The following is a 15,632-nucleotide window of genomic DNA, read 5'->3' on the forward strand; positions in this document are numbered from 1 at the left end:
CCAACAAGCCTGGCACAACCATCTTGATCTTTGGCCTACCTGTGTACCTGTGTATCTGTGTATCTGTGTACCTGTGTACCTGTGTATCTGTGTACCTGTGTATCTGTGTACCTGTGTATCTGTGTACCTGTGTACCTGTGTATCTGTGTACCTGTGTATCTGTGTACCTGTGTACCTGTGTACCTGTGTATCTGTGTACCTGTGTATCTGTGTACCTGTGTACCTGTGTATCTGTGTACCTGTGTATCTGTGTACCTGTGTATCTGTGTACCTGTGTACCTGTGTGTCTGTGTATCTGTGTACCTGTGTATCTGTGTACCTGTGTATCTGTGTACCTGTGTATCTGTGTACCTGTGTATCTGTGTACCTGTGTATCTGTGTATCTGTGTACCTGTGTATCTGTGTACCTGTGTACCTGTGTATCTGTGTATCTGTGTACCTGTGTATCTGTGTATCTGTGTACCTGTGTATCTGTGTATCTGTGTACCTGTGTACCTGTGTATCTGTGTACCTGTGTACCTGTGTATCTGTGTACCTGTGTATCTGTGTATCTGTGTACCTGTGTATCTGTGTACCTTGTACCTGTGTATCTGTGTACCTGTGTACCTGTGTATCTGTGTACCTGTGTATCTGTGTATCTGTGTACCTGTGTATCTGTGTATCTGTGTACCTGTGTACCTGTGTATCTGTGTATCTGTGTACCTGTGTACCTGTGTACCTGTGTATCTGTGTATCTGTGTACCTGTGTACCTGTGTACCTGTGTATCTGTGTATCTGTGTACCTGTGTATCTGTGTACCTGTGTATCTGTGTATCTGTGTACCTGTGTACCTGTGTATCTGTGTATCTGTGTACCTGTGTACCTGTGTACCTGTGTATCTGTGTATCTGTGTACCTGTGTACCTGTGTATATGTGTACCTGTGTACCTGTGTACCTGTGTATCTGTGTATCTGTGTACCTGTGTACCTGTGTACCTGTGTATCTGTGTACCTGTGTACCTGTGTACCTGTGTATCTGTGTACCTGTGTATCTGTGTATCTGTGTACCTGTGTACCTGTGTACCTGTGTACCTGTGTACCTGTGTACCTGTGTATCTGTGTATCTGTGTATCTGTGTACCTGTGTACCTGTGTACCTGTGTATCTGTGTACCTGTGTACCTGTGTACCTGTGTATCTGTGTATCTGTGTATCTGTGTATCTGTGTATCTGTGTACCTGTGTATCTGTGTCAGTAACTATAAATATAGCTTTTGTATAATAATACTAAAAATTATTTTGGGGGTGCTTACACTCAAGTGTCTAATGAAAATGTGATATCCCAAATCCCACTGACAAGCACAGTTGGTGGGCTCAGGACCAGGGTCACCATTGAAAAGTGCCTCTGTAGCAATTAGGGTTAAGTGCCTTGCTCAAGGGCACTGAGACAGATTTTTCACCTTGTCGGCTCCGGAGATTTGAATCGTTTCAATGTGACAAAAATGTACCTTCCTGATTGAAGTAACAAGTTGTCTTTGGTTAGACGGCGAAATATATGTTGTTGCCATGTGAAGTCAGAGCTCGGTGTTTTATTCGGTTAACTAGCATGTCGTTGCTAGTTAAGGAAGTTACTGTACGCACAAGGATGTCATCATTCAGACAGAATCATTATTATTTTACAGAGCAAAATGATTTTTTTCATTCTCTTTGGAGAGGATGTTTAAACTTACAACATGTCAAAAATATACATCTTTGAATGAAAAAGAAAGACAGAGTGGATCTAATGAATCGTATACAAACACATGCATCAAAAATATTCAGATTACAATTTTACCCTCAAGTTAACAAATGCATTACATCATTTATGTCTTCATAAGTTAAAACTCCTCAACCCACATCCTCTTTTCACAAATAATATACCAATTTAATTCATTGATATAAAACGAGTGTACAGACATTTTAAAGCAAACTTGCTGTTCATACTACCACACAATAACATACATGTGACTCTCATCATCACTATGGGTAACACGTGTGTGACTGTCATCATCATGGTAGCATAAATGTTCCTCTCCTCTTTCGCTACTCAGTGATGTCCTGTCATGTAGTCCTGTTAAATAGTCCTGTTAAATAGTCCTGTTATATAGTCCTGTTATATAGTCCTGTTATATAGTCCTGTTATATAGTCCTGTTATATAGTCCTGTTATATAGTCCTGTTATATAGTCCTGTTAAATAGTCCTGTTATATAGTCCTGTTATATAGTCCTGTTAAATAGTCCTGTTATATAGTCGTTATATAGTCCTGTTATATAGTCCTGTTATATAGTCCTGTTATATAGTCCTGTTAAATAGTCCTGTTATATAGTCCTGTTATATAGTCCTGTTATATAGTCCTGTTATATAGTCCTGTTACATAGTCCTGTTATATAGTCCTGTTATATAGTCCTGTTATATAGTCCTGTTAAATAGTCCTGTTATATAGTCCTGTTATATAGTCCTAGTACATAACATGCTCAGCTAAAAGCCTTATAGAAAACCAAAACAAGCCGTCTGCTACAAATAGCCTGAATAATTGTCTTGTAGGCTGTGGATGATGATAGTATTGTAGTACTATGATATAGGACTATATAGTAGTAATGTAGTACTATGATATAGTACTATATAGTAGTATTGTAGTACTATGATATAGTACTATATAGTAGTATTGTAGTACTATGATATAGTACCATATAGTAGTATTGTAGTACTATGGTATAGTACTATTTAGTAGTATTGTAGTACTATGGTATAGTACTATATAGTAGTATTGTAGTACTATGATATAGTACTATATAGTAGTATTGTAGTACTATGGTATAGTACTATATAGTAGTATTGTAGTACTATGATATAGTACTATATAGTAGTATTGTAGAACTATGGAATAGTACTATGGTATAGTACTATATAGTAGTATTATAGTACTATGGTATAGTACTATATAGTAGTATTGTAGTACTATGATTACTATGTGGTAATACTTTAGTATTATAATGTCTTCTCCACTGGGGCCGGCAGTCTACCATAATTGTTCATGTTTGTGTCTCATTGATGCTGAGAAGAGACGAGATCCCTTTGTAGTGTCTATCTGTCTGGCCACAGCACATTCCTCCAGACAGGTTCATACTAGTCATTCCCTTAGTTTCTTTTGGCATTTTATCTCAGAGTATATTTCCAGATGCAGGAGACACTGGTGTTTATTCATCGCAACTCAACAACTCCCTTTTCAAAAGGATTTGTGCTTTAAAAACCATGACATCAGTTACATTGTCACACCTACTTTCTTCGGGCCTCCTCTCCTTTCCTCCTTCTCTTCATCCTCCTCTTCCTCCTCTTCTTCTCATCTTCCTCCTCTTCTTCTTCCTCCTCGTGTTCCGCCTCCTTCATCTATTCCAACTCCTCCTCCTCTCCTCCTCAGTAGGGTCTCCAGACAGCTTCGTCCATGCGCCCCCCAGCAGGGTTGAGTACAGTGGGGGAGTTGCTGTGACTCCCATCCCCCTCCACCGCCCCTTCGCCCCCACCTTGGCTGGGCAGGTTAGGGTTAGCCAGGGAGCTGCCGGTGGAGGCGCTGGTGCAGGGAGGAACCATCCTGGAGGGTGAGCGGTCCCCCCCGGGAACCATGGAGAACTGGTACGACCCAGAGGAGGCTCCATAGTAAAGATAGGGAGTACTGCTGGTTTGGAAGGGTCCACTCTGACTTTGGGCGGAACCGGGGTAGGGAGGGGGCAGGTAGGTGTGGTAGTGGGCGGAGCCTAGCGACATGGCGGCGGTGACGGGAGGGGTGTAGGTGAAGGTGGTGGGGTAGTGCATTCTGGGACTGGAAAAACGAGACTCCGTCAGAGAGGGGAGACCCGGGAACTGACGATCAAACTGGCCTGGGAACGGACTGAGGTCTGATGGAGAGAGAAAGAGAGAGAGAGAGAGAGAGAGAGAGAGAGAGAGAGAGAGAGAGAGAGAGAAGTTTAATTAATTTGTCTTTATCTTCCCTTCATAAGGAAAACAATTTATTTATTTATTCTCTATTAATGTGGTCCCATTAAGATAAGAAAATCTATTTTACAATCTATTTTGTGCCAGCAGCAGACAAGCCCAAACTATGAAATCATATTTATTGTATCATTTCAAACCTAAATGGTGCAATGTTCTCATTGTGTTCAGAGTTTTAACATTCTAAAACAAATATCATTATCATGCCTTGAACAACAATGATTGGCTTCTTTGTCCGATGTGAGTGAAGCTGTTGAAACTGACCTCATAACCCAGCAAACTGGGAACATTCCCTGAACATTAGCAAAAATTCTCCAATACTTTCTAGTTAGGGTTTTATCTAACATTATATAATATTAGGATGATAACATCTCCAAAATATTCAAAGAATGTTTTTGACAACAATTGTTAGAATTTTTTAAAATGTTTTAAATGAATTATCCTTGGAATGTTCTCCTAACATTCACCTTAAATGTTGTGCAACATCTGTACCAACTACAACAGAACGTTCCCCAAACGTTCTCATTAGGTTTCCAGGGAATGTAATAACACAATGTAACAGTAATGTTTTCCCAGCAAACCAAAATTACTTCAGTGAAAGTTCCCAGAACATTCGTTAGGTTGGGTCAAATGTTCTCATAACTCAAAAACTGTCCATTTGTGATGATGATTATACAATATTTGTACAAAACATCCGCCTGATGTTGCAAGAATGTTCCCAGAACGTATTTGGTCTGTTCTTGTAAAGGTTCCCAGAATGTTTTATTAGGTTGTGGGAACAATCTGGTGGGATCATCACAAAAGACATTTCCCCAAAATACAAAAGCTGTCCAGTTGTGATTATACAAAGTTTATTTTAGGGTGCAAAATACAAGAACGTTCCCAGAACAGTATCCAGGAGGATGCTGTTAATGTGAGCCATGACCAGCCTTTCAAAGTACTTCATGGCTACAGACGTGAGTTCTAAGAGGTTGTAATCATATAGGCAGGTTACCTTCGCTTCCTTGGGCACAGGGACTATGGTGGTCTGCTTGAAACATGTAGGTATTACAGACTCAGACAGGGAGAGGTTGAACATGTCAGTGAAGACACGTGACAGTTGGTCCGCGCATGCTTTGAGTACACGTCCTGGTAATCCGTCTGGCCCCACGGGTTTGTGAATGTGGACCTGTTTAAAGATTGTGTTCACATCGGCTACCGAGACTGTTATCACACAGTCATCCAGAACAGCTGGTGTTCTCATGCATGCTTCAGTGTTGCTTGCCTCGAAGTGAGCATAAAAGGCATTCAGCTCATCTGGTAGGCTTGCGTCACTGGGCAGCTCGCGTCTGGGTTTCCCTTTGTAGCCGTAATAGTTTTCAAGCCCCCTGCCACATCCGACGAGCGTCAGCCGGTGTAGTAGGATTCAATCTTAATCCTGTATTGACACTTTGCTTGTTTGAATGTTCGTCTCTGGGCATAGGGGGATTTCTTATAAGCATCTGGATTAGTCTCCCGCTCCTTGAAAGCGGCAGCTCTAGCCTTTAGTTCAGTGTGGATGCTACCTGTAATCCATTGCTTCTGGTTGGGATATGTAAGTATGGTCACTGTGGGGACGACGTCATCAATGCACTTATTGATGAAGCCGATGGCTCAATGCCATTGGATGAATCCCGGAACATTCCAGTCTGTGCTAGCAAAACAGTCCTGTAGTGTAGCATCTGCGTCATCTGACCATTTCCGTATTGAGCGAGTCACTGGTACTTTCTGCATTAGTTTTTGCTTGTAAGCAAGAATCAGGAAAGTTAAAATTATGGTCAGATTTGTAAAATTGAGGGTGGTGGAGAGCTTTGTACGCATCTCTGGGTGTGGAGTAAAGGTGGTCTAGAGTTTTCTTTCCTCTGGTTGCACATGTGACATGCTGGTAAAAATGTGGCAAAAGTCTGCCTGCATTAGTTTGCCTGCATTAAAGTCTCCGGCCACTAGGAGCGCCGCTTCTGGATTTTCTTGTTTGCTTATGGTCTTATAGAGTTGGTTGAGAGCGGTCTTAATGCCAGCTTTGTTCTGTGGTTGTAAATAGACGGCTACGAATAATACAGATGAGAACTCTCTTGGTAGATAGTGTGGTCTACAGCTTATCATGAGGTACTCTACCTCAGGCGAGCAATACCTTGAGACTTCTTTAATATTAGACATTGCTCATCGGCTGTTATTGACAAATAGACACGCACCTCCACCCCTCGTCTTACCAGACGTAGCTTCTCTGTTCTGCCGGTGAATTTAAAATCCCGCCAGCTCTATATTATCCGTGTCGTCGTTCAGCTACGACTCAGTGAAACATAGGATATTACAGTTCTCAATGTCCAGTTGGGAGGATAATCGTAATCGTAGGTCATCAATTTTATTTTCCAATGATTGCACGTTAGCCAGTAGAATTGATGGAAAGTGGGAGTTAACTCGCTCGCCTACAGATTCACAGAAGGCAGCCTGCTTCCTCTTTTCCTCCGTCTTTTCTTCACGCAAATGACAGGGATTTGGGCCTGTTCCCAGGAAAGCAGTATATCCTTCTCGTTGGAAGCTTCTTCCAGTTCGAGGTGAGTAATCGCTGTTCTGATGTCCAGAAGTTATTTTCTGTCATAAGAGACGGTAGCAGCAACATTATGTACAAAATAAGTTACAACTGTATTTGCGTTCTTGAAGGGGCTAAATTAAGATCCTGTTGAAGAAGAAAGCACAGAAAATGTTATCCATAAAAAGATTATTGCATTGAATCTGAATTTGTTTTTTTAAATATTTATTATTTATCATAATTTTTAAGGGTATTAAAATGTGTGTTTTGATTAAAATCAAATTGTTTCCTTATTTAGTTGGAAGGTTCTGAGTTCTATTTAAGAAGTATATGAATACACAAGAATACTAGTCAATTACAGGAATATCCAACTTTCAACACATGAAGACTATCCTAAAATACAGTGTAACAGTATTCGAAGAGGACGAGAACATTTGAGTAACTCAGAAACTGCGTTCTGTGTCCTGAATGTTATTAGACTGAAGAAATGAAATGTGTTCCGGAACGTTCTTGTGACATCAGGTGAATGTTGTTTTTTTCACCCTAAAAGAAAGCATTGTAGAATCATCCGCACAACTGAACACATCTTCTGTGACATCATCACACTGTTCCTACAACCTAAGGGAACATTCTGGGAACCTTTAAAGAACAGATTCAATGTTGTCTGAGGGATGTTTTGGTTTGCTGGGAACTGTGTATGAATGTGTGTGTGTTCTGTATGTGTGTGTAATATGTATGTGTGTGTAATCTGTATGTGTGTTCTGTATGGGTGTGTGTGTAATCTGTATGTGTGTGTGTGTGTGGGTGTGTTCTGTATGGGTGTGTGTGTGTAATCTGTATGTGTGTGTGTGTGTTCTGTATGGGTGTGTGTGTGTGTAATCTGTATGTGTGTGTGTGTGTTCTGCATGGGTGTGTGTGTGTAATCTGTATGTGTGTGTGTGTGTGTGCATGTCGATGGTGTCGTGTGTTTTTGTCTCTGCATGTTAATGTCTCTCTCTCTGTGTGTGTGTGTAATCTGTATGTATTGTGTGTGTGTAATCTGTATGTGTGTTCTGTATGTGTGTGTGTGTTCTGTACGGGTGTGTGTGTGTGTTCTGTATGGGTGTGTGTGTGTGTGCATGTCTATGCTGTCATGTGTCTTTGTCTCTGCATGTTAATGTCTCTCTCTCTCTCTCTCTCTGTGTGTGTGTGTGCATATTGCAGCACATAAAGAGCAATGTGGATGACTGAGGAGGGGCCCATGTGGAACCACTTTGAACCACCCTCCCTCCCTCTTTCTCAGCTTCACCATTAACTGGCTGTGGTGAACATGGGCCCAGAGAGTATCAGAAGAATAGGAGCCACACGCACACCATGCTGCTCTTATCATAAATCACACGGCGTCTTCCGTGTCACCATGTCTGCTGAGAAGGAGTAGGTGTGTGTGTGGCTGTGTTTATGTGGAGAAGTAATAGCGAAGCCGGATTGTCGCCAGCGTCACATAACATGTGATGTCAATTAGAGTCTTTAAACTTCCTCTGGCCTCCACCCACCAGATCCCTTAGACAATTCTAGAATAGAAGGTGATTGTTCCAGATCTGTTAGACTGTTCTAGAATAGAATGTGATTGTTCCAGATCTGTTAGACTGTTCTAGAATAGAATGTGATTGTTCCAGATCTGTTAGACTGTTCTAGAATAAAAGGTGATTGTTCCAGATCCCTTAGACTGTTCTAGAATAGAAGGTGATTGTTCCAGATCTGTTAGACTGTTCTAGAATAGAATGTGATTGTTCCAGATCTGTTAGACTGTTCTACAATAGAAGGTGATTGTTCCAGATCTGTTAGACTGTTCTAGAATAGAAGGTGATTGTTCCAGATCTGTTAGACTGTTCTAGATTAGAAGGTGATTGTTCCAGATCTGTAAGACTGTTCTAGAATAGAAGGTGATTGTTCCAGATCTGTTAGACTGTTCTAGATTAGAAGGTGATTGTTCCAGATCTGTAAGACTGTTCTAGATTAGAAGGTGATTGTTCCAGATCTGTAAGACTATTCTAGATTAGAAGGTGATTGTTCCAGATCTGTAAGACTGTTCTAGATTAGAAGGTGATTGTTCCAGATCTGTAAGACTGTTCTAGATTAGAAGGTGATTGTTCCAGATCTGTAAGACTGTTCTAGAATAGAAGGTGATTGTTCCAGATCTGTAAGACTGTTCTAGAATAGAAGGTGATTGTTCCAGATTTGTTAGACTGTTCTAGAATAGAAGGTGATTGTTCCAGATTTGTTAGACTGTTCTAGAATAGAAGGTGATTGTTCCAGATCTGTAAGTCTGTTCTAGAATAGAATGTGATTGTTCCAGATCTGTTAGACTGTTCTAGAATAGAAGGGGATTGTTCTAGGTCTGTTAGACTGTTCTAGAATAGAAGGTGATTGTTCCAGATATGTTAAACTGTTCTAGAATAGAAGGTGATTGTTCCAGATCTGTTAGACTGTTCTAGATTAGAAGGTGATTGTTCCAGATCTGTAAGACTGTTCTAGAATAGAAGGTGATTGTTCCAGATCTTTAAGACTGTTCTAGAATAGAAGGTGATTGTTACAGATCTGTTAGACTGTTCTAGATTAGAACGGGATTTTTCCTCTGGGAATACAGCTCTAATTGTTTAATAAACCCCTGACTGAATGACTGACTGGCTAACTGACTGACTGGCTGGCTGACTGGCTGACTGGCTGGCTAACTGACTGACTGGCTGGCTGACTAGCTGACTGGCTGGCTGACTAGCTGGCTGACTGGCTGGCTGGCTGGCTGGCTGACTGGCTGGCTGACTAGCTGACTGGCTGACTGACTAGCTGGCTGACTGGCTGGCTGGCTGACTGGCTGGCAGACTAGCTGACTGACTGGCTGACTGCTGCTGGAACAGACAGAGTTGTTTACTGAGTTGAGGTGAGGGATGTGTGTGAGTGTGAGTGTGAGTGTGTATACTGCATCCCACTGCGATGAAGAGCATGATCAAGCTTCATGAGGCTAAATGAAAGCAGAGGCTAGGTTGTCTAAATGTTTGGAAGTGTTTAACAAACCCCAAACTCTTGAACCTCACTTCCGAAGTTGGTGTTTGACTTGACTGATGAACTTTCAGACTCACAGATGATCTAATGAGACATTTTCTGTTAGTTAGCTCTGTTCCACTCTGTTCTGTTCCACTCTACTCTGTTCTGTTCTACTCTGTTCTGTTCTACTGTGTTCTGTTCTACTCTCACCAGGATACAGTTAGAGGTCAACTACTGTAAACTACAGGTCTACACAGAGGAGATAAACCCAGAACTATAAACTACAGGTCTATACAGAGATAAACCCAGAACTATAAACTACAGGTTTACACAGAGGAGATAAACCCAGAACTATAAACTACAGGTTTACACAGAGGAGATAAACCCAGAACTATAAACTACAGGTTTACACAGAGGAGATAAACCCAGAACTGTAAACTACAGGTCTACACAGAGGAGATAAACCCAGAACTATAAACTACAGGTTTACACAGAGGAGATAAACCCAGAACTATAAACTACAGGTTTACACAGAGGAGATAAACCCAGAACTATAAACTACAGGTTTACACAGAGGAGATAAACCCAGAACTATAAACTACAGGTCTATACAGAGATAAACCCAGAACTATAAACTACAGGTCTATACAGAGATAAACCCAGAACTATAAACTACAGGTTTACACAGAGGAGATAAACTCAGAAATGTAAACTACAGGTTTAAATCTTTCAGTCTGTCCACTAGAGATTAGTGTTGAGAATAAAGTGTGACACTGGTGAGATGAAACCAACACAATCAGAGTTGACAGAACAGCTGGCAGAATGTCGACATCTCACACACTCTGGCTGGCTGACTTGGGGATACGGTAAGGAGGTGGAATTAGGGTGTAGTAGAAACACAAAGAGTCTCCTGGCACGGCATCAAACAGGTGTAGAGACAAACTAGTCTGGCCACATTTATTGTTTCTACAAGACCTCACCACAGAGAGAAATAGAGAGGAGGAGGGAGAGAGAGAGAGAGAGAGGAGAGAGAGAGAGCGGGGGAAAAGAGGGAGCGAGGGAGAGAGAGCGAGAGAGAGAGAGAGAGAGAGAGAGAGAGAGAGAGAGAGCGGGGGAAAAGAGGGAGCGAGGGAGAGAGAGCGAGAGCGAAAGCGAGAGAGAGAGGAGAGAATAAAGCAAGAGAGAGATAAAGTGGGGGAAGAGAGAAGAGAGCGTGAGGGACAGAGGGAGGTAAAGAAAGAAGAAAGTGAGAGAGGGAGTGGAGAGAGTGAGAGATGAGAGAGAGTGAGAGAGAGATGAGAGCGAGAGATAGATTGGGGAAGAGAGAGAGGGGAGAGAGATAGAGAAAGAGTGAGAGAGAGAGAAAGAGAGAAGGGAGAGAGAGAGAGAGAGAGACAGAAGCGTTCACGTTAGATAGAGAGACAGATGCTGCTGTTGGGGCACCTCTGGGCGCTCTGAGTACCCAGCATGCATTGCGATGGAGGCAGCGTATGAAGCTGTTTTTGTCAGTCATTATCCTAGGCCTGTTATTACCCAGAGTCCTCTGGGATCAAAGCCTTGCAGCCGGGAAAAAAGGAAACAATCGTCTTATCCACTGTTAAAAAAACAGATCTGTGCTAACCACTGTTTAGGGAATCAGTCAGGCAGGCCTCGCCCCTCCGCCCCAATATGTCTAAAGTCTACAGGAGAACTAACTAACAGAGAACAATAGACCCATCTCATGTTACTGACCGTCTGGAACGTAACATTTAGAGTTGTAAAAGGGGTTGTTTTGAAATTCAAAGGTTCAGTTAAAAGAAAAACAATCATTTTGTTTCTTTCTAGTGTGTGTGTGTGTGCGTGTGTGTGTATGTGTGTGTGTGTGTGTGTGTGTGTGTGTGTGTGTGTGTGTGTGTGTGTCTGTGTCTGTGTCTGTGTCTGTGTCTGTGTCTGTGTCTGTGTCTGTGTCTGTGTGTGTGTGTGTGTGTGTGTGTGTGTGTGAGTGTGTGTGTGTCTGTGTCTGTGTCTGTGTCTGTGTGTGTGTGTGTGTGTGTGTGTGTGTGTGAGTGTGTGTGTGTGTGTGTGTGTGTGTGTGTGTGTGTGTGTGTGTGTGTGTGTGAGTGTGTGTGTGTGTGAGTGTGTGTGTGTGTGTGTGTGTGTGTGTGTGTGTGTGTGTGTGAGTGTGTGTGTGTCTGTGTCTGTGTCTGTGTCTGTGTGTGTGTCTGTGTCTGTGTCTGTGTCTGTGTCTGTGTCTGTGTCTGTGTCTGTGTGTGTGTCTGTGTCTGTGTCTGTGTCTGTGTCTGTGTCTGTGTCTGTGTCTGTGTCTGTGTGTGTGTCTGTGTCTGTGTCTGTGTCTGTGTCTGTGTGTGTGTCTGTGTGTGTGTGTGTGTGTGTGTCTGTGTCTGTGTCTGTGTGTGTGTGTGTGTGTAGCAACAGTCATCAAGAGTGTTAAAACGTTTAGAAAATTATTCTAATAAATACAACAGTTGGATGAAGATATTCCAAACTTTCAGACATATTTATTGTGATTTGTTTTCTTCTTCTTCTTCTTAGAACGGACTCATATTCTCATGGTATCAGGAATCTCGAGACTTTAAAAATGAAGGAAATTATCTCATTTACATACATACACTGTGAATGGTATATTTGCATATATGACTAAATTAACACAAAGCAGTGGAACAGGGACATAACCACCAAAAAAATCTCTGTCTACCCCACCTGCTCTGTCTACCCTACCTGTACTCACCTGCTCTGTCTACCCTACCTGAACTCACCTGCTCTGTCTACCCCACCTGTACTCACCTGCTCTGTCTACCCCACCTGTACTCACCTGCTCTGTCTACCCCACCTGTACTCACCTGCTCTGTCTACCCTACCTGTACTCACCTGCTCTGTCTACCCCACCTGTACTCACCTGCTCTGTCTACCCCACCTGTACTCACCTGCTCTGTCTACCCCACCTGTACTCACCTGCTCTGTCTACCCTACCTGTACTCACCTGCTCTGTCTACCCCACCTGCTCTGTCTACCCTACCTGTACTCACCTGCTCTGTCTACCCTACCTGTACTCACCTGCTCTGTCTACCCTACCTGTACTCACCTGCTCTGTCTACCCCACCTGTACTCACCTGCTCTGTCTACCCTACCTGTACTCACCTGCTCTGTCTACCCTACCTGTACTCACCTGCTCTGTCTACCCTACCTGTACTCACCTGCTCTGTCTACCACACCTGTACTCACCTGCTCTGTCTACCACACCTGTACTCACCTGCTCTGTCTACCACACCTGTACTCAACTGCTCTGTCTACCCCACCTGTACTCACCTGCTCTGTCTACCCTACCTGTACTCACCTGCTCTGTCTACCCCACCTGTACTCACCTGCTCTGTCTACCCCACCTGTACTCACCTGCTCTGTCTACCCCACCTGTACTCACCTGCTCTGTCTACCCTACCTGTACTCACCTGCTCTGTCTACCCCACCTGTACTCACCTGCTCTGTCTACCCTACCTGTACTCACCTGCTCTGTCTACCCCACCTGTACTCACCTGCTCTGTCTACCCCACCTGTACTCACCTGCTCTGTCTACCCCACCTGTACTCACCTGCTCTGTCTACCCTACCTGTACTCACCTGCTCTGTCTACCCCACCTGTACTCACCTGCTCTGTCTACCCCACCTGTACTCACCTGCTCTGTCTACCTCACCTGTACTCACCTGCTCTGTCTACCCCACCTGCTCTGTCTACCCTACCTGTACTCACCTGCTCTGTCTACCCCACCTGTACTCACCTGCTCTGTCTACCCCACCTGCTCTGTCTACCCTACCTGTGCTCACCTGCTCTGTCTACCCCACCTGTACTCACCTGCTCTGTCTACCCTACCTGCTCTGTCTACCCCACCTGCTCTGTCTACCCTACCTGTACTCACCTGCTCTGTCTACCCCACCTGTACTCACCTGCTCTGTCTACCCCACCTGCTCTGTCTACCCTACCTGTACTCACCTGCTCTGTCTACCCTACCTGTACTCACCTGCTCTGTCTACCCCACCTGTACTCACCTGCTCTGTCTACCCACCTGTACTCACCTGCTCTGTCTACCCCACCTGTACTCACCTGCTCTGTCTACCCTACCTGTACTCACCTGCTCTGTCTACCCCACCTGCTCTGTCTACCCTACCTGTACTCACCTGCTCTGTCTACCCCACCTGTACTCACCTGCTCTGTCTACCCCACCTGCTCTGTCTACCCTACCTGTACTCACCTGCTCTGTCTACCCCACCTGTACTCACCTGCTCTGTCTACCCTACCTGCTCTGTCTACCCCACCTGCTCTGTCTACCCTACCTGTACTCACCTGCTCTGTCTACCCCACCTGTACTCACCTGCTCTGTCTACCCCACCTGCTCTGTCTACCCTACCTGTACTCACCTGCTCTGTCTACCCCACCTGCTCTGTCTACCCTACCTGTACTCACCTGCTCTGTCTACCCCACCTGCTCTGTCTACCCTACCTGCTCTGTCTACCCTACCTGTACTCACCTGCTCTGTCTACCCCACCTGCTCTGTCTACCCCACCTGTACTCACCTGCTCTGTCTACCCCACCTGCTCTGTCTACCCTACCTGTACTCACCTGCTCTGTCTACCACACCTGTACTCAACTGCTCTGTCTACCCCACCTGCTCTGTCTACCCTACCTGTACTCACCTGCTCTGTCTACCCCACCTGCTCTGTCTACCCTACCTGTACTCACCTGCTCTGTCTACCCCACCTGCTATGTCGACCCTACCTGTACTCACCTGCTCTGTCTACCCCACCTGTACTCACCTGCTCTGTCTACCCCACCTGCTCTGTCTACCCTACCTGTACTCACCTGCTCTGTCTACCCCACCTGCTCTGTCTACCCTACCTGTACTCACCTGCTCTGTCTACCCTACCTGTACTCACCTGCTCTGTCTACCCTACCTGAACTCACCTGCTCTGTCAACCCTACCAGTACTCACCTGCTCTGTCTACCCTACCCTCTCTGTTTACCCTACCTGCTCTGGCTACCCCACCTGAACTCACCTGCTCTGTCTACCCTACCTGTACTCACCTGCTCTGTCTACCACACCTGTACTCACATGCTCTGTCTACCACACCTGTACTCACCTGCTCTGTCTACCACACCTGTACTCAACTGCTCTGTCTACCCCACCTGTACTCACCTGCTCTGTCTACCCTACCTGTACTCACCTGCTCTGTCTACCCCACCTGTACTCACCTGCTCTGTCTACCCCACCTGTACTCACCTGCTCTGTCTACCCCACCTGTACTCACCTGCTCTGTCTACCCTACCTGTACTCACCTGCTCTGTCTACCCCACCTGTACTCACCTGCTCTGTCTACCCTACCTGTACTCACCTGCTCTGTCTTCCCCACCTGTACTCACCTGCTCTGTCTACCCCACCTGTACTCACCTGCTCTGTCTACCCCACCTGTACTCACCTGCTCTGTCTACCCTACCTGTACTCACCTGCTCTGTCTACCCCACCTGTACTCACCTGCTCTGTCTACCCCACCTGTACTCACCTGCTCTGTCTACCTCACCTGTACTCACCTGCTCTGTCTACCCCACCTGCTCTGTCTACCCTACCTGTACTCACCTGCTCTGTCTACCCCACCTGTACTCACCTGCTCTGTCTACCCCACCTGCTCTGTCTACCCTACCTGTACTCACCTGCTCTGTCTACCCCACCTGTACTCACCTGCTCTGTCTACCCTACCTGCTCTGTCTACCCCACCTGCTCTGTCTACCCTACCTGTACTCACCTGCTCTGTCTACCCCACCTGTACTCACCTGCTCTGTCTACCCCACCTGCTCTGTCTACCCTACCTGTACTCACCTGCTCTGTCTACCCCACCTGCTCTGTCTACCCTACCTGTACTCACCTGCTCTGTCTACCCCACCTGTACTCACCTGCTCTGTCTACCCCACCTGTACTCACCTGCTCTGTCTACCCTACCTGTACTCACCTGCTCTGTCTACCCCACCTGTACTCACCTGCTCTGTCTACCCCACCTGTACTCACCTGCTCTGTCTA

General features: G+C 44.9%; 1 protein-coding gene across 1 annotated transcript in view; it reads right to left on the reverse strand.

Moving 5' to 3' along the window:
* Positions 1-2,877: 2,877 nt before the first annotated feature.
* LOC109886710 (runt-related transcription factor 2) overlaps positions 2,878-15,632 on the reverse strand; it is a 104,949-nt gene continuing 92,194 nt past the window's right edge. The window contains exons 5-6 of the mRNA XM_031800912.1: positions 4,997-5,005; positions 2,878-3,908 (exon numbers count right to left, since the gene is read on the reverse strand). Coding sequence (XP_031656772.1) covers positions 3,430-3,908; positions 4,997-5,005 — 488 coding nt within the window. The 3' untranslated portion in view covers positions 2,878-3,429. The remainder of the gene's footprint in view (positions 3,909-4,996; positions 5,006-15,632) is intronic.

This window comes from Oncorhynchus kisutch, linkage group LG21 (assembly GCF_002021735.2).
Source record: "Oncorhynchus kisutch isolate 150728-3 linkage group LG21, Okis_V2, whole genome shotgun sequence".
NCBI lineage: Eukaryota > Metazoa > Chordata > Actinopteri > Salmoniformes > Salmonidae > Oncorhynchus > Oncorhynchus kisutch.